General features: G+C 45.5%; 1 protein-coding gene across 2 annotated transcripts in view; it reads left to right on the forward strand.

Moving 5' to 3' along the window:
• The window catches only part of P2RX4 (purinergic receptor P2X 4), a 232358-nt gene that overhangs the window by 182560 nt on the left and 31433 nt on the right, over positions 1–18365 (forward strand). For both annotated transcript variants that reach the window (XM_078667502.1, XM_078667503.1), the window contains exons 6-9: positions 8854–8934; positions 9919–10060; positions 13241–13377; positions 17473–17566. In XM_078667502.1, coding sequence (XP_078523628.1) covers positions 8854–8934; positions 9919–10060; positions 13241–13377; positions 17473–17566 — 454 coding nt within the window. The remainder of the gene's footprint in view (positions 1–8853; positions 8935–9918; positions 10061–13240; positions 13378–17472; positions 17567–18365) is intronic.

Consider the following 18365-nt stretch of genomic DNA (forward strand, 5'->3'; position numbering starts at 1 on the left):
CCCTTTAGTATCCGAATAGTCCGTCATTCAAACAGGGGTATTCACAAATGTAGATACACATTCTATAAAACGAAATATACCCAATAAAACATCACAGTGTTCCCGAGTCTATCATTTGGGGGGGAAAACTAAGTGTCACCTTTTTTATTTCCTCTGTTACTCATACACAGGTCTTTGGTAATGCTCTCTACTCATCCGCATTGAAAATACTTTACTCTGCTTTGAACTTTGACCGTAAATTTCCAAATCTACAGAGGGCGACAATAAATTGCTTACGTGTTAACCATGGTGCAGAATGAATAACTCCTGAAAAGACCTATTCTCAATGCCCAGAGATACAGTTGTTCAAGGTAGAGGTTACAGACCTGAACTCTGTGCTTGTGACAGCTCTGGTGACTTCTCTCCCGCTTCTCAAGAGATTCCTCCTTGGTAATGCCCGGGCCATAATGGTGGCTGTGATGACATTTGCAATGTTTTGATCGCAGTGCTACCAGTAGGTCTATGCAGATTCTGGTGTGTGCCAGCTAACCTTTACTGCTGTTAATTATAGGTTTTTGCTTGATGATCAGTGCCATAAACTTTGTGAAATTGAACAGGCAGCTGCAGTGTTTTAAATCTGCTGCAGCTGATCCAGGCTTCTCTTGGAGGAAGTAAGGTACACACCTGCCCTATAGTCAATCCTCCATTGAATGATGACAATTTCAATCCACAACCAAGTGTAAACGGGGTCTGAAAATTTGAAGAATTATTTACTGGACGCTAAGACAGGAAATCAAGTGCTCGCCAAGACCTGGATTTCTGGCATGAGCAAACATTTCAGGGCCAGCCACAAGTTAAGCACCAACATGTCCTGGATAGGTTTAATGCCCATCATATCTGGCTAACTGCAGAGGTATCTGAAAAAGGTAGTAGAACCTTAAAAGGTTCATCTGAAGAAAATTGGCGAACATTGACCAGTGCATTGTAAACACGCCGGTAAGGTACGGAGTGTGGGTTGACCCTGGTCCCCCAGCAACTTTCCCATTCCAGACAGCCCAAACAACATCTTTGTGTTGTCTGCCTACATATACGATCCCGCTCCAGGTGCATAAAAGGGTGTTCAAAACAGAGGTGATGAGATGGAGCCCTGAGGAACACCCCCTTTTGATTTCTTGTGCCATGGAGCGAAAAAGGGAAAAACTATCTGAGACGGCAAGGAAGAGTCTAACGCCATGTATTCCGCCTTCCTGACACCCAGTAGATTAGAGCATGAGGGGATGGACAGATCCAACAGTTTTAGGGCCCTAACCTCCCTGCCACGCACCTCCCACAGCAGGTCTCCCAAAGTGAAGAGGACCACCAGCTGCATACTTCAGCCTTGCCTAATAAAAATATTAATAATAAAAGATTTATAAAGCGCACAGCTACCCCGGATGGGGATACCATCTTGTTGGAAATCAGGGAGCCACCCTGACCTCCACCAAGACCTGGAGTTGCCGTTTTATTGTGTAAACTTTATAGGGTACGGGACAGCTGGGACAGAAGTTGCTTGTATCCGCTCAAGCTTGATTTTTAAGGATGAGGGTGACAGCCACCACTCCTCTCAGAGGGAAGCTTTAAAGCCGCTTGCAAAGATGGTGGAGCAAATCCAGTGAATATGGGCCTATGTTAGGTTTCAGTGAAGAGGATGACAAGTCTGCTGGGCACACTATCTCTTCAATTAGCAGACAAATGTTTGGTACTTCCTGCCTGAACAAGGTTGGCAAATTGTTTTATACTGTTTAAGAATGTAGGAGAAAGGAACTCGAGAGATTCTTAAGGCTTTCATTCTTCTACATTCCTAATTAGCTCTTTGCCCACATATTTGGCAGGAATACATTATCATTTAAGTGGCTAACTCGCTTCTGTATTTGTAAAAAAAAACAAAAAAGTGCCTAAGATGTTCTACTAAGGCCACTGCACACTACTATTCCTATTTGCACTGCACACTTCCACCACTGCTGCCTCTCAAAGTTGGGGGTTTCTACTGGACCGGAGTTGCGAGAGATGTTTCTTTTCTTGAGATGAATTCAGGTGGTTCTCCCCAATTTTAAATAAAAAAGGGTAAAGTAAAACAAATGGGCCACTGTTGGGAAGTAAAGGACAGCCACACACAGGCTGTAGTGGACCGCTTACGCTCCCGAGGTCAAGTGACATTGCACCTGCTGCTCTAATGATATCAACACCGCCCAGTCTGTATGTTAGTACATCACTTGCAACATCAGTGCAAAGCCCATTACCTGCCCTCTGTTTAGGCAAAGTGTGCATTGTTGCTGTCGGTGCTCAACTTTCGGGGAACGTTTCTTATGTCTTTAAAAGCTCTTTGAGAAAAACAAGACTTGACTATAATAAATTCATTGACATTCTAGAAGTCATAGCTTCACTTATTCTTTTTTGTATAGTCACAGTGAAAATAATGATGGATTGAGATGAGACTTGGCGTAGAGGGTAACTGCTGACAGTTTTAGTATACACTAGTGACCTGAGCCACCCTGATCCACTTATCTCAACGTTTGCTTTGCATTTCTGGAAACAAATTTGCTGAAATAAGTAGAACAGGATGCATCACTGAAGACTTGAAGAAACTGTCCATACCAAGCAAGTTCCGCTGTGATCTCTTATATTCATTCAGTAGCCGTGCTTCGATTTTTATTTAGATATTGCCAGTTCCTCTAAATTAAGTGACAGAGGATCCCACCACAACCACCAGCACCAATGTGGCACTGAGCTGAATTTAGCTTCCTTGATTCCTCATGAGTACTCCTTATGCCTGCCTTTATATTTGAATGTTGTACTAAATTATTATTATTAAATGAAACTTGTAGAGCGCGCTGACACCATGGGTTTCCTGGCGCTGTGAGACATCGAATTCCAGAGCTGAGGTCAGGTGCAGGGTTAGCAGATTGAGGGAAAGAGAAAGGTTTTTAGCAACTTCCTAAAATGAAGGAGGGAGCTGCTTGATTTGATATTTAAGGGAAGGGAGTTCCAGAATTTCGGGGCCAAGAAGGCAAATCTTCGTCCACCGAATTTATTAGTTCTGGTTTCGGGTGTGGTGAGTGATTTGAGATGGGTAGAACGGAGGTTGCGGTTTGGGTGGTAGGGAGTGATCAGGGAGGTCAGGAAGGCAGGACAGGGGCAATTGAGGGCTTTGTATGTAAGACAGCCTAGCTTGAAGGCCACCCTTTGTTCAATTGGGAGCCAATGAAGTTTGCGTATCATAGGTCTGGCGGATTGCCATTTTGGAGATTTAAAAATTATCCGGGCTGCCTGGTTTTGGATCACCTGGAGGCGGTGGAGAAGGGTTTTGGGGAGTCCATGGTAAATGCTGTTGGAGAAATCCAGACGGGAAAGCACAAGGGAGATGATGACCTGAGTCAAGGCAGGTGTAGGAAGCAGATGGCTGACCTTCCGGATCTTTCTGAGCTGAAAGGAGCAGGATGAGATCACGGAGCTAATATGGGGTCGGAGAGAGAGATCGGCGTCAATTATTACGCCGAGGCTTTTTACAGAGGTGGAAGGGGCCGGCGGGGGTCCCAGTTCGTGAGGCCAGAACTGGGTGCCCCAAGAGGAGAGGCTAGAGCCTGGGAGAAGGAGCTCAGTTTTCCCGGGGTTTAGCTTCAATTGGTTGGAATTCATCCAATCTTGGATGTGAAGCATAGCAGAGTGAAAATTGTCTATTGCATTGGGGGAGTTGAGTGGGAAAATGATCTGCAGATCGTCCGCATAATTGAAGACTGTGATGTCCCAATTGCAGAGTGAATGGAGTAGGGGGCAGAGGTACAGATTGAACAGGAGAGGTGATAGGGAGGAGCCCTGAGGGACTCCACAGGTTGTGGGGGTCTTGGGGGCTGTGTAAGGGCCTAAACGGACGGCTTGGGATCTGTTCGACAAGAAGGACCGGATCCAGCCGAGAGCAGAGTCGAGGATGCCAGCCTGTTCGACACGGTTGAGCAGAATGTTATGATCAACCATGTCGAACGCGGCCGAGAGATCCAGAAGAACAAGAGCCTAGGGTATTCCTGAGTCGGCGTTTCTTCTCAGCGTGTCGAGGACAGCTAAGATGACGTTTCGGTGGGAAATGAGGGCCTGCAGCCAGCCTGATTGGGCTCTAGATAACAAGAGGACTCAATAAAATTGGAAAGGCATCTGGTAACATGTGCTTCGAGGAGTATTGAAAAATACGGCAGAAGCGAGATAGGGCGGTAATTGGAAGGTTCCGCTGGGTCCGCGCCAGGTTTTTTTAATAGCGGGACAAGGATGGCTTCTTTGAAGGGTCTCGGAACGGTACCTGTGCTGAGTGAGCTGTTAAGGAGAGGTAGGATGCAATCGGGTAAAGAGTGGCATACTCTTCGCAAGACTGAGGGTGGACAGCCATCGTTCGGGGAACCTGATTTTACCCGGGAAGCGAGCAGTCCTAGGGAGGTATGGTTAATAGGGGGAAATTCAGTGAAAGTAGAAGTGTTGTTAAAAAGAGTTTCCGGAGTGATGGTCTGGGGGGTGATGGAAATCGATGCCTTGATTTTAGGGATTTTTTTTCAACGAAAAAAAGGTTGAGGGCGTCACAAGTTGCTTGGGTGGGAGTCTGGCCTGGGAGGGTTCTGTCGTCAGATGTCAATTCATTCATAATTTTGAAAATTTCTTTGGAGTTATTGTCTGAGGAGAAGATTCGATCAGAGAAATGGGAGGATTTGGCAGAGAGTATGGCGGTTTTATATTCTCTGCGAACTGAGATATAGTGTAATCTAGCTTGTTCGGAGTAATTACATCTCCATACCCTTTCTGATTGACGTACCTTTAATTTCAGTTTTTTAAGGTCATCAGAAAACCATCTGTGGGAGTTTTGGTGTCTGGTCGGGGGAAATTTAGTGAGGGGGGCAAATTTATCGCTGGCTGACTGCAGCCAGAGGGAGATGTCATTTTCTAATTTATCCACATTGGTGCATGACCCGAGAGTAGGGCGAGTGTCTGACAAGTTCGCAAGGAGTCCTTCAGCATCATGGGCATTCCATTTGCGAGACAGACCTCCGGCCTTCAGTGGGATGGGGGAGTAACCACTGATGGTGAGGGTGGGGTCTATTAAATGGTGGTCGGACCAAGTACAAGGTGAGACGGAGGGAGGGGAAAAAATGAGGTTTTGGGTCCAAAGTTGATCTAAAATACGGCCCTTGATATGTGTGGGCGAAGAAATTTGTTGGGACAGGTTCAGACTGGTGAGGGCCTCAAAAAGCTCCAAGGCGTGGGGCCCGGCATTGATGTCGTTGAACCAGTAATTGAGGTCGCCAAAGAGGGCGAATCTGGGATGAGAAGTGAGAAGATTGATCAACTGATCAGACAGAGTGGCCGCGAAGGTTGGCATCGGTTGAGGAGGGCGGTAGAGAAGAAAAAAGATTAGGGCTCCGCTTTCCGTGTTTAAGCTAAAGATGAGATTGTCGACACCCGGGAGGGGGATGGATGAGGTAGAAGTGGAATGCAGGTGTTTGGAGAATATGGCCGCTACCCCACCCCCAGAGCGGTTTCCAGGCCGATCGGCGCGGAGGATGTAATAGTCTGGGGGGAGGGCTGCCAGGATGTCAGGAAGTGAGTCCGCAGTCAGCCAAGTTTCCGTAAGTAGGAGGACATCAGGTTTTGATGTTTAATTAGAGATCGAGTGTTTAGATAGAGAACTCTGATAGAGGTGTTGCTTTGAGTAGGCGGATTAAGGGGTGCGGCCAGGTTGGTGAGGTGCCGACCCGGCTGGGCGATGCCGGACGCAAGGACACGTCTGATGGTGGAGGGGGAGAGTGTGGGGTTGGGAGACTGTAAGTCCTTTAGGGAAGTGGCCGAATATGTGATGATAGGGCCAGCCTGACAGGCCCCTAGGCCCGGTCTGGTGCGGACGGGCGCAGACGGGCTTGCCTTAAGCGCGCCTAAAGTGGCACATTTTTATGGTTGTCGAAAGGAGGCAGGGGGGGCGTGGCCAGCGATCTCGCCGGTAATGGCGGCAGTGTGTTAATCCTTTCCCCAGAGTCCCGTAAACAGCGCTAATTCCGCTGGGGACTGGAGATTGTGGCCCCAAGGGGAGCAGGTGTGCAGCAAATAAGAACAAGGTACAATTTAAAAAATTTAGTGCAAATTTCGCCTCTCCCGGCTTTCCGCCTCAGGAGGATGGATGTCTTAGACCGCGCTCGCATTCAGCGAGGTCTTAAATGAAGAGGGCGGGGGGCGTGGCCTAAAATAGGGCGTGGCCAGCGATCTCGCCGGTAATGGCGGCAGTGTGTTAATCCTTTCCCCAGAGTCCCGTAAACAGCGCTAATTCCGCTGGAGATTGTGTCCCCAAGGGGAGCAGGTGTGCAGCAAATAAGAACAAGGTACAATTTTAAAAATTTAGTGAAATTTCGCCTCTCCTGGCTTTCCGCCTCAGGAGGATGGATGTCAAAGGAATGGTCTCTACTCTATCTCCTCTCTCATTTGTGCATTTCAACTTTCCGGGTGGCAGGCTCTCTATTATACCTGTGGTTCTGAGGAATGGTGACTTGGCTCTTGTCCTGCTTGCGAAGGGACTAGAGTGTCAGGGTACCCATGATGGCTTGATTGAACAGCCAGAACTTGCCTACTGCATCACAACACATTTGCGCTAGAGAGGATGCAGGTTGAATTACAAGCATGTCCCTATCAAGCTATTTCTAGTTTCTCCTGTACTCCCATTGTGGAGTCTCATGTGGCAACAGATGTGGGATCACCAATGATCTTGAAAGTCACCCCAAGATGGTACGACCACATAGTGTGGATATTTATAATTGTGTTTTATAAGCTGGCATATATCAGCTTCTGAATTATTGTATCACACAATAAATTCATCCACTAGATCAGCTCTAATACGCTCTACACCCCTTTTTCAAATCTACACACATGTATTCGCATGGGCGCTGTAGAAATTAAGTGAGTAGTCTATTTTGTTGCTGTCTTTTTTTTTTTTTAGGTCTCACCTGAGACTGTGGTGTGTGGTCACTGCGAGTTGTATTGTTCTTAAAAAAAAAAAAGCTATAATGAAAAAATTTAATTGGAGCCTACCCATTACTTTCCATTGGTTGGCTTCCTCGTCACTCTGACATCTTATATTTTCATTTGCCAGTGATGGCAGCTGGTTTCATTTTGCTAGTCGCTTCAATCGGCTTTGGGAGGATTTTGGTCTCATCTCTTTAGAGTCGACACAGTCACACAGATAGCAGCTTCGAGCCCACACATACGCTTGCACAGTGTCATTTCTTGTTCACTTTATTTTCAAACATTTAACATAATTTGCTGTTAAATAATGCTGGTCTACCCAAACGTACCTCGCCGGTCTTAATTGACGCAGAGCGCTTGACTATAATTAACTTAATGACACGGAATAATAACATAGCGAGATTAGCTGTTTAACAATGCATACATGAAAACGATGTATTGAATTCGACAATCTGGTTTAGTCATTAGTTAGTCTGTCCCCGTTTATTTTTCCACTCTAAGCGTACAACAGAAAATGCTTGGTCCCAGTGACCAACAACGGGGGCATTGCGGTCCAACGCGTAAAATGCGGTTATAGAGATGTAAATGTGAATTGACAGATGATCAACCCTATGTGCATGACTGACAACTTGCACATAAGCAACATGTCTTAGAGCACTGATCGCTGCACAGGACTTTGCGGTCGTTGGTAACTGGCATAGTAGTGCATATGATTTCCAGGTTATTCATGGCTGCCAGGGCTGCATTATACATTTAAAAAGGTGCGTCCAGCGCAATGAAGGAAAATGTGCCGTATTATGATGAATGCGCTTAGGGCATCTGCGAACTTGCGCTGCCCTTGCGAAAAACGGAACCGCTACTTTAAAGCCACTACGTGTTTTCACAGTGCAGGCGACAACCCGCATAATAAATCGGGGTAAAGAGTTGAAACCAGGGCACCCATAAACTCCAGTGCTTTCTGATTCTGATCCCGCTTTGGGTTTTTGATCCCTTCTGGGATTTTGGCAGAATGTAGTGCGAAAAAACTTTTGTAACATTTTATTTGCCAATTGTGTACACTTTCTACTTTATTGCCTGTTAAGACCTTCTTCGTGGAATATGTAGAGGCAGACTAATGAAATGTACCAACTCATTACTTATGTACTCTAAGGTTGCAAACACTATGGGTGCTTGGAAGACCCTTTAGGTCCCGAAAGTACTCTGAAAAGTACTCTCAATCATCACTTATCAAATTGTTAATCTCATTGATGCATGCACAGACGTCATCACGCACGCTGGCGCCTAGATAATGAAGCAGCTGCATCCGCATGCTTTCACACCCGCTTTTGTTTGACCATAGCTGCACAGCTTGGGCAAAAAAGCATTGGCGAAGCCAGTAGGTCAATACGGCAAGACCTTTTGGCTTTGAAATGCGTGCTTAAACTGTAATTTGTGGTGTGCCTACTGACAGTATATATATTATGGGTTATTTAAAGACTAAATTATGACACTTTTGGACACTTATTTACATGTTTTTAAATATAGGAAAGCCTACCCATTCGCAAACCCAGTATTTTCCAATAACTGAAAATATTCCCTCATAAATAAAGTAAAACATTAGAGAAGTGACCTTCATGGCCACAGTGTCTTGGATCTCTTTGGGTTTCTTATCACTATTGCAATTACCCCAATACGTCTTCATTCTTAAAACAATGGAACTTCTGCCTTGTGGATGTTTATGAATGTAATTCTTATAAATATCTAATTTCGTAAATGAGATGGTTAACTGTGCAGTGATTTTAAAACACTCATAAAAGTAATTGACTCAGTCCTTTACATTCCAGTGTAACAATTGAACACTATTTATTTCAGGCCTGCTGTCCTCAAAGATGCTGAAAATTTTACTGTTCTGGTGAAAAACAACATCTGGTATCCCAAGTTTGGCTTTACCAAGTAAGTTTCCTTTGTTTTCCCAGGAAAATGTCCACAAATTTCTGACTGTGAACATTAAAATGCTTGTTGAGATGCTTTCCCAGGTTTTTCTTTTTTTTTGTTGTTTTATACAGCGCGAACTTGACCCGAATCAGGTATCAGAGCGCTTTACAAAGCATCAGTTATGTTACATGAGATCACACACATATATTTTTGTTAGGCACGGGGAGATTAAGTGATTTGCCCAGGATCACAGGATGTTTAGCATCATTACCGAGACTCGAACCCAGTTCCTCAGGTCCGAGGTCAAGCGCCCTAGCCGTTAGGCCAACTCATCTAGTTCTTGATGTTCAGAACCGCTCTACAAGCAAAGGTTTCAGCTGAGCACTCAATTTTGTGTCACTATGGAAACCACAACTTCTGAGACTAGAAGGTGTCGCCCATAAAGAGGTGTGGAGAGGTGTGGCTCACTGGTTAGAGGCGGTATACCTGTAAGCAGAGAATGGCCCGGGACCAGGGTTCAATTCCCAACGCGGCAGGGTCTTGGACCAGGGTCAACGGACTCGATAATTCTCGCCTCAGTGCCTACTCTAACCAGGGAACACACTCGGTAACTCTGGGCATTAAGCTTGCCTCATCTCTACAGCAGAAGTTGGTTTTGATTTTTTAATGGCACTTTTGAGGTTTTACAGACGTAACCTGCTGTTGGCGATGAGCCTTGTTCTGTATTTATTTCTATATGTGCTATTGCCAGCTGGAAACTGGATTCAAATGAGTAAACTTTAAGTACGATGATAGTCTAATATATCATACATATGTTATCATTTAATTTGGAATTTAGAATTAAAACACCTAATGTATTGTTGGTAGCCAGCTGGAATTGATGTCAGATTGAGCCCCGAAATAGAGTGCTTGTACTAGGTAATGCCGTATGGCTCCTTCCTGTCCTGAGGCCTCCAACCTAAGCATAGTAAACAATGCCGCCCTCTCTTCTTACTTTTGTAGGCGAAACATTTTGCCCAATATAACTGCTGACTACCTAAAAAATTGCGAGTATAGCCGGAACACGGATCCTTTCTGCCCCATATTTCGGCTTGGACAGATCGCAAAAGACTCTCAACAGGACTTCCAGGAGATGGCCATTCAGGTTTGTCTTCACATGTATTAATGCTTTACCATTATGCCAATAAATGTTTGCATTGTTAGTTAAGCAAGTTCTCCGTGCTCATTGTTTAAGGTTTGTGCAGTACAGAAAAGTGTTTAACTTTAGAGTAAAGTTCAGTCTGGATAAAACCTAACTGTGTAGACTTCTTAGTATTTGGAATAACATGAAATTGGCTCCAAAAAACAGCCTTACAGGTCACAGTAAACAATTTAACTGGGGCACCTTAAACTTGAGGAGCTGTGCATAGAACATTGTCATGCGCGGGGTCCGGCGGATACAAAATTACAAACGCCAGTTTGATTGGGGCAGTTCAATACAATTGTGTTTTGCAAAATTACAATACAGGCACTAGGAGTTGAAGGAACTCACTTAGAATTAGTTGATTTTGGTTAAGTGCCAAAGTCTGGATTGGATTCCTGTTTTCCAAGTTCTAAGACAAACAACCAAGTCACCGAGCCACATCTCTACTAGGGAGGTATAGTTCACTTTCTTGATGTTACCATTTGCCTTTGTTTTTAGCCCCTACGCCAAATAAATCCTAATTGTTTTTCATGGGCATTAGTTACTTTGCCAAAGGGAGATTACTTGGTTTGCATGGACATTGGTCACCAGGCCAAAGGTAGTTTAGTTGGTTTGCATAGACATTGGTCACTAGGCCAAATGTAGCTTTATTGGTTTGCATGAACATTGGTCCCTAGGCTAAAGGTAGGGTTTGTTTAAATTATTTGGAAACACCTGCCTGAAGGAGTTGCACTATATAGTACGCTGCTGAAAAGGCTTTATATTTTATTTTTCTGCCTGTAGAGTTTAACCTTGATATAAAAGGATATTGTTGACGCCCAACATTTGAAGTTAACATTTTCCTCACTTTTGTAGATGGACATCCTGTAAATTCTTGGACAGATCACTAAAATATATTGTAACTGAGAGGTGTCATTTTTCGATAAATCTGCAGTTCCAGTGACTTATCCAAGAATACAAATCCAATTTAGTCAGATATGTTTGAATTACAGGTTGCAACACAGAGTTTTTCAGCCTACCCCAGCATTTAAAAGGTTAGTGTGCATCAAATGCATGCATGTCTCATTGTTACATCCAACTAATGAACCCCACACTCTGCATGGCCTTTGTACCCTTAACTGCCTGGTTTTGCAGGAGTCTAAACGGTGTTTTGTGGCAGTAACAAGGCAACGTTTGTGCAGAAGGAGCAACCTGGCTAGTGCCAGTGATGGCAGCACAAAGCCTTCATCAAGACCAGATGGAGGCCTGAAAACAACACTGGAATCTTTGTTTATAGCAACCCCATCTGTTATCAAGTATGTTTAGCAAGAGTGAGATATTCGTTCGGTGCTGTTCCTCCCAAAATAAAATTTTGAAATAATGGGCTAGTGCCTATTACTTTTGCCACTATAGATACACGTTTGGAGTGTATGTTTCAAGAAATGGACTGCTTAGCAGGAAGTACTGGAACCCCTCACATATGCTTGAATTGCCAAATGCGTGCTTCCGTTACAGCGCGTGGGCAGTGAAAGTGCCCATTCCTGTCATACAAGTACTGGAATGCTTTGCCAACTTGGAAGGCGATGATCTCCATCCATGCTCACAAAAGTAAAATGGTTGTTTGCCATTTAGTGCAGGTGGCAGTGGTGCCGCAGCTGACAGCGCAGGAGATTCCTCGACATGTACTACGCCTTCTGCTCCAGCATGCTTTTTTTGATGGTAGAGCATGAGTTGACATGTGCAGGACAGTAGCTGGTTTTCTTTGTCTTTTTTAACCCAAGGAGCAACAACATCGGAGATCTCGACGTGCTATTTTGATGTTCAAGAGCCTCCTATGTAGAGGGTCTGTCATGCTGCTTAGCAGTCTGACCAGATTCTCTTCACCAGTGTGGCACCGGCTGACGACACGTGCAGACCCCCCATGATGCTCCTCCTTCAATCCCGACCTGCTGATGAATGATGGGCCCATGCAGTGCTGTGGTTGGACCTAACATCTGCCTTTCACACATCTCATCTGTGGTGCTTTTTGGGCCATCTGGCTCATCTCCTTGTGCCAGTGTTATTCCACCTACCCAGTCTCTCCTCTGTGGCTCCACACTGTTGAGACGTGTAGGCCCACCATGGTACTCATGTGCTCTTCTCCTGGGGCTGCTGATCAGTGGTTCTCTGCATCAAAGTCCTCAATCACTGGAGCATTTCTTAACTGCAGTGGCGATTCCGCCACGGTGTGACGGTTTAGGGCAGTGGGCAGGGCCACGACGTCCAACGGACGTAGGGCGCGCTACTGCCGTTGGCTGTCAGAAGCAGCGAGGGGGGCTATGTTGATTCTCCATTTACTGTACTGCCTTCGGGCTCCCCACCTTGCGTGTGCTGTGCTCCTCTATTCCCTCATCACATCTGTCCCCCTTCATTCCCCTTGTCACTACCTTCATGCCCATTGCACTTACCTGCCTTTACTACTGTCTGTTCCTCATGTCCTCTGTGCCTCCTTGCCTTCCCACATCCTTCGCCCCTCTGACCCTTCCTCTATATTGGTTTCTGCACTTGGCTTGGTGCGTGTCCCCCACCGCCTTGTGCCCACCGCACCCCATGCCATCTTGTCCCTGATGCCTCCTTGATCAACTAATGAGACATGTTGGAGCAAGTGTCAAATGTTGACTGTAAGACTAGCTGAAGCAATTACCTTATTTAGGTATTTTGTGTGAGGGAAGCTTGCAGTACATTTGCCAGTATGATACCTAATCTGTGTATGCTTAAAATCATTTCACCATACAAAAGTCAGAATGATTGGCACTGAAAATACTTGTTATTTCAATGCCTTCCACAGTACCTAGGAGCATGTTCGTAGCTGCAGCAGCAAAACTGGACTAAATATTAGGTGCTTACCAGCAAATCTACCCCTTTTCCTGTGCCTAAACAGGCGACACCTCTCCAGGCACTTGTCCTTTGATTGGTGGTCATTCTCTGTACCCTGCTATCTTGTACGTCAAAAACTACTTTCAATGCTCTGACGTTGACCATCTCACCGAAGATAGCTTGTTACAGCTTTTTTTTTTCTGAAGGGAAAGTGCTTTATAGAAATGTAATTAGCCTGAATTTGGAAATCCGGCTTGAACTACCTCTTTGGATCACTGATTCTTTCCATTTGTCCTGGCATTCTAGGGTGGTGTCATGGCTATACAGATCAACTGGGACTGTGATCTTGACCGCAAAGCAACCCATTGTGTCCCAAAGTATACCTTCCGTCGTCTTGACAACAGAGAATCGGACCATAATGTATCGCCAGGATATAATTTCAGGTAATACGTGTAAGTGGCTTGGAGTGTACAAGTCTGCATCATGCATTGTTTTCCATTGACTTTTCTCTCCTAGTTTGGAAGACTGAATATTTTTCGGTGAGGAACTGGCGTGCAGGGGCGGCTCGACCTTTTGAGCAGAGGAGCATCACCCCACTGAAATGTCCCCAGAGAGAACAATATAATGATAATGAAGTCAATACATTCCCATTTTATTTTTCTTTGCCCCGTATTGAACGGAGCGTCTGGACTGTTTAAAGCGCGCATGTCTTTTTGGCAGGCAGTCTTATTTATTTATAAAGTTTTATATAGCACGAACATGATCCCGGACGGCCAGCCACAGATGCGCACTTTAAACCTCTCTAACCCAGCTGTCTCTAACCCAGCTGTCTCTAACCCAGCTGTCTCTAACCCAGCTGTCTCTAACCCAGCTGTCTTAAACCCAGCTGTCTTGAGACCGCTGGGTTAGAGAAAGCCAAAGCCTCCAGAACGCTGTGGAGCACAGAGCGAGGCTGCTTCCACCAATCCTATCACTGCTCTCATCTTGGTGAGAACAGCTCAAGGATTGATGAAGGGAGTTTGGAGCCTGCCTGCCTGCCTCGAGGAGAGAAGATCATCGGTGAGGAGAAATACATCACGTCACGCTCGCAGGTAAGTTGTCTTTATTTTTTATTTTTTTATATCCCACCCTCAGGACATGCCAGCCACCACTGCTAGCCTGCCACTTTGGGCTGGACTGTTCCCATGAGGCGCAGTGTCAAGGCTGATTTCATATGTCCGAGTCCAAACTGAGTTGGCATGGTGAGCAAAGGAACAATGGATTGGGATGCTACCCCAGGCAATTGCCAGTGGTTAGACAAATTACAAGCATTCCTCCCATCAACGTTCGTGTGTTTTATTTTCTCAACTTGCCATCTTTGAAAATGTTCTACTGTGAGAGAAGAGGGGTGGGACTTTGTAGGGACATGATCTGCAATGAGGTGGGGCTTTGAGTACATCACCTCCTGGCCAACCATGAAGGGTTGGGTCAAACAGAGGGTGCACTGAAAGAGGAAACTGGGTGCACTGCTTATTCCCAACCAGGGGCAGCTCGAGAGGAGTGCATCCTTCAGTATGGATTTTCTTGCAGTCTTGTGTTTGATTTGGTGCTCTGGGTGGGCAAGCCGAAGCAGAGGTGATTCACAAGTGGTGGAAATAGATGTAGGTCCCTCCTACCCGCTGGCAAAAGCAACAGAGAAATCTTCATTCCCATTAGGGGATGCAGCTCCACCAACAGTTAAGACGTAGCTGTAGGCGGTGCAGGTAGGTGCCACCTGTAGAACCATTTGACTCTGAAAGGGATCTTTGCAGCTGGTGAAGCCATGGAGGAGTCGGTCAGAGAGCCTCTAAATCCTGCAGAACATAGAATCCGTAGCTCTGTGACATTACTACTTGCTTGTAATAAATTATTATGAGTGAGTACTAAAGTTTTTTCCACAGGCATGTCCTACCGTCAGAACACACTTAGAGCTCCTATGTTTATCACATGTATAGTAATATTATTATGTTTGTGTGTTGCCCACATTCCTGTAGCTGGAAGGTGGAAACCCAGGCACTGAAGTGTGGGAGAATGAAGAAGGGTCTCCCTTTAAGTATTCATTGAAGACCTTGTTAGGAAAGGGCAGCTGATTAGTTCTTCCTAAGCGCTGACGTTTGGTAGATGGTGTGGATGTGGGGTGGGACTACTGTTTCTTTTGTTCAACTCCAGGACGTTTCTAGATAACGCCTGCACCTTTTTGTCTGTCCTTGATTGTTCACTGAAAGCTAATGACAACTGGGTGCCTAGATCTCGCACTTCATTGTGCCCATATTTTGGATACTCGTTTTTGGAGCCCAGCTCATTGCTAGCTGCTCTTAGAGCCATCACTTTGCACACAGGCTGTGTCTGAAGAGTAGTGTAAGAATCACAATTGAAAGAGAACCAACCCAAACCAGGTCTGAAGCTTTAGACAGTGGCTCCACATTACACTTAATGGCAATGTGTGTAAAAGAAGAATCCAAACTGTTCCAGTCCCAAATTTCTCTAGGCCAGGGAAAGGAGTGTTCTGCAGAGTACTCTAAGAGCTGCCTTGCAATCAAGGCTGGTGTCTGCCTGACAGCCAGTCTCCCAGAGGTGAAAGAGCATCACCTGAGGTCTGTACTTTCTGCTAGAGAAGCTGCAGTTCTGCCCGAAGTGCCTAGAAGCCTGAAGGAGAATCTCAGCACAAAAAGTGCCCAGAGAAGACTGACTTTCCAGAGAGAGAAGTCAGCAGTGAGCCATGTTGTGGTGAGGTTCATTCAGTCTTTTTGTGAAGTTTCCATGTGAGCTGCATAAGGCAGTACCAGAACAAGTGTCCCAAATCAACTGGCAGTTTGCTGCTGGCTTAATAAACTTGTGCTGCTGCTTCCAACACTGAGTGAAAACCACGTCCCTGCCGGTGCTTAATTTGTAAAATAGCTGCAAGGGCCCTGATCAGGAGGCCGCTGCAGCTTGCCACCACCCATTGCCCCAGACATCGCTGCCAATGGAGGTAACGAAACAACTACTAACCATCTCTCTAACCAACAAGTTCGACAGTTAAGATTATTCTAGGTCCCCAAAGCTAAAGGAATGGCTGGGGAGGTATGCATTAGTAATTTTGTTATGTATATTGTATTCATAAACAACCGTTGTTCTGCTCCCCTCTAAATTAGATGAGCAGCGCCACCATGTGGCAGACTGTCATAAGTGTAGTGTTGACAATTAAGTGCTGGTGCTGAGTACTGGAAACCACTGGCTCAAATTAAGCACTGGTTCCTGCGAGTGGGAAGCCCTGATCAGCCTGGAGGCCACAACTGCTAGAAAGACATGACGGCAAGGGATACGACCTGGAGGCCAAAACTGCCAGATCAAAACACCTGCGGCAGCTAGCCTGGAAGTCCTCTGCCACTGAGGATGAGTGCAGATCTGCCTCACTGAGTGACCCAACAAATGTTGTCTAGAGTTGGGGTGCTGGCATGGCGAGTTCAAGAGAGGAGCAGCTGCTGTGCAGGCAGTAACTCGGACTGCATTCACCACACACCCGGAACTGCTACAATAACCAGCAGGTAAAACTCTGGGCTTATCCAGCACAGGGTACAAGAGACTAAACACGCACAGACGATTGTACCGTGTATGCTAAGACTTTTTGCCGAAGGAGTAAAATGATCTTGAACTTAGTTGCACGTTGGACCTGTAAGAGTATTTGACCCATGTTGAGAATGTTGGGGACTACAGGGTTATACCGGAAGGAAGGTGGGTGTTTCACCTCACTGTTTAACACTACTTGGTGTTTGACCATGTTTGTCATGTTCATTGACTTGTGTAGTATTTAGTTCTGCTGTGTGAATAAACTACTTTCTTTTTACCTAGAAAAGCACTGGGATGGTCATTACATTATTTTGCCTGTTGATTGATTGTTGAGTTCTGAGCTCTTGACTTCCTCCCTAAGAAGCCTGACTGCTCGCCCTCGCTACCCAGAGACTCAAGTGTGGAAAGTTTGTATTTGACCGAGTGCAGGGCCATAGCAGGACAGCCCCCAGTGGGAAAATACCTCAACCACTAAACCTGGGGACCAGCAGCACCTGTCTGACCTGTGAATTTCAAATGGCTTCTGACTCACCATTAACCCTTCCAGTGACCCAATTAACCCATCTACAGACGCCATTAATATTTTCAGTGACCCCATTAATCATTTCATTGGCACCATCAACCATTCCAGTATCCATTAACCCATCCACTGGTCTCCTCAGCCCTTCCACCCTCCCATTATCTTTCCTATTCCCCTGTTTATTCTGTCCATTCAATTACTGTAAGATACATTTTCTCATGACCCCTCAAAGGCTTGCTACCCATAAGCAGCCCTATTACCTTAAAGCATAATGTACTCCTTCGTGTCTTCATCAGTTAACCGTTTTGCCTTTACTGCCGTGGTCTGCCCTCATGCACATTAAAAATGAGGCTACCTTTTTCATGTGCCTACATTCATTTAGAAAGATTTGTGCATTTTTCATTAAAAAAGCGTGAGTCTCAGTAGTCATCCTGCCATTCATGTTTTTTAGGTTTGCAAAGTACTATAAAGATGCCGCTGGCCAGGAATCGAGGACGCTGATAAAAGCATATGGAATTCGCTTTGATATCCTCGTTTTTGGAACGGTAGGTGCAAGGTTCATTTTCTTTGCCACGCCTTCTGCACAACAAACCGTGAGACTGTGTAAGTCGCTAGGTGGAAACTATTGATGGGACAAGCGCAATCACTTGAGTTTTTAATAGAAATATTCCTTTCCACCTATGCCTCTCCATCTAGACTTTAAACTCCCCCTCCCCCATCTCTCCTCATGCCTTTCCTCCTTCTGCTCCCTCTTTCTCATCCAACTCATATTTATGTGCTGATCTAAACCTGTCAACTTTATAGCTCCCAAAATAGTATAAATGAACTTGGGCCACACTCATTCCACAGGGTAATAGGAGCTACCAAGGGTAATAGAAGCTACCAACACAGCTATCACCACTCCTGGGGCTTGCACCTTCCTGAATCATGGTAGTTTCCACCAGGACCGTCATGTAACCGACCTCCAAGCTTTGTACCTTGGTACCTGGAGAGAAGCTTTGACATGCAGATTGGACCTTTGTAGGGTAACCGAGCCAGAATGCAAGCAACCGCATGGTATTGCTAAAGGTATTACTCAAAAAAAATTAATAAATCAAATACCCACAAGACTGTGCTATTCACAAGAAGGCATGCAGTAAAGCTCACAATTACATTGATCGCAGTAACTTCGATAAAGACTCACTCACATCAAGTACCTAAGTCACCTGGAATGACACTTGCCTGGGCACCGAAGCTCAATCTACAGTACCACCCAATAGTATAGTCCTCAGGATCTGCAATTCAAGAGGCCAAGCATGCACTCCCCAAGCCTGTAAGTGTTCACTTGGCCCATAGCACCCCAGT

The sequence above is a fragment of the Lissotriton helveticus genome, chromosome 11, assembly GCF_964261635.1.
Source record: "Lissotriton helveticus chromosome 11, aLisHel1.1, whole genome shotgun sequence".
Classification (NCBI taxonomy): domain Eukaryota; kingdom Metazoa; phylum Chordata; class Amphibia; order Caudata; family Salamandridae; genus Lissotriton; species Lissotriton helveticus.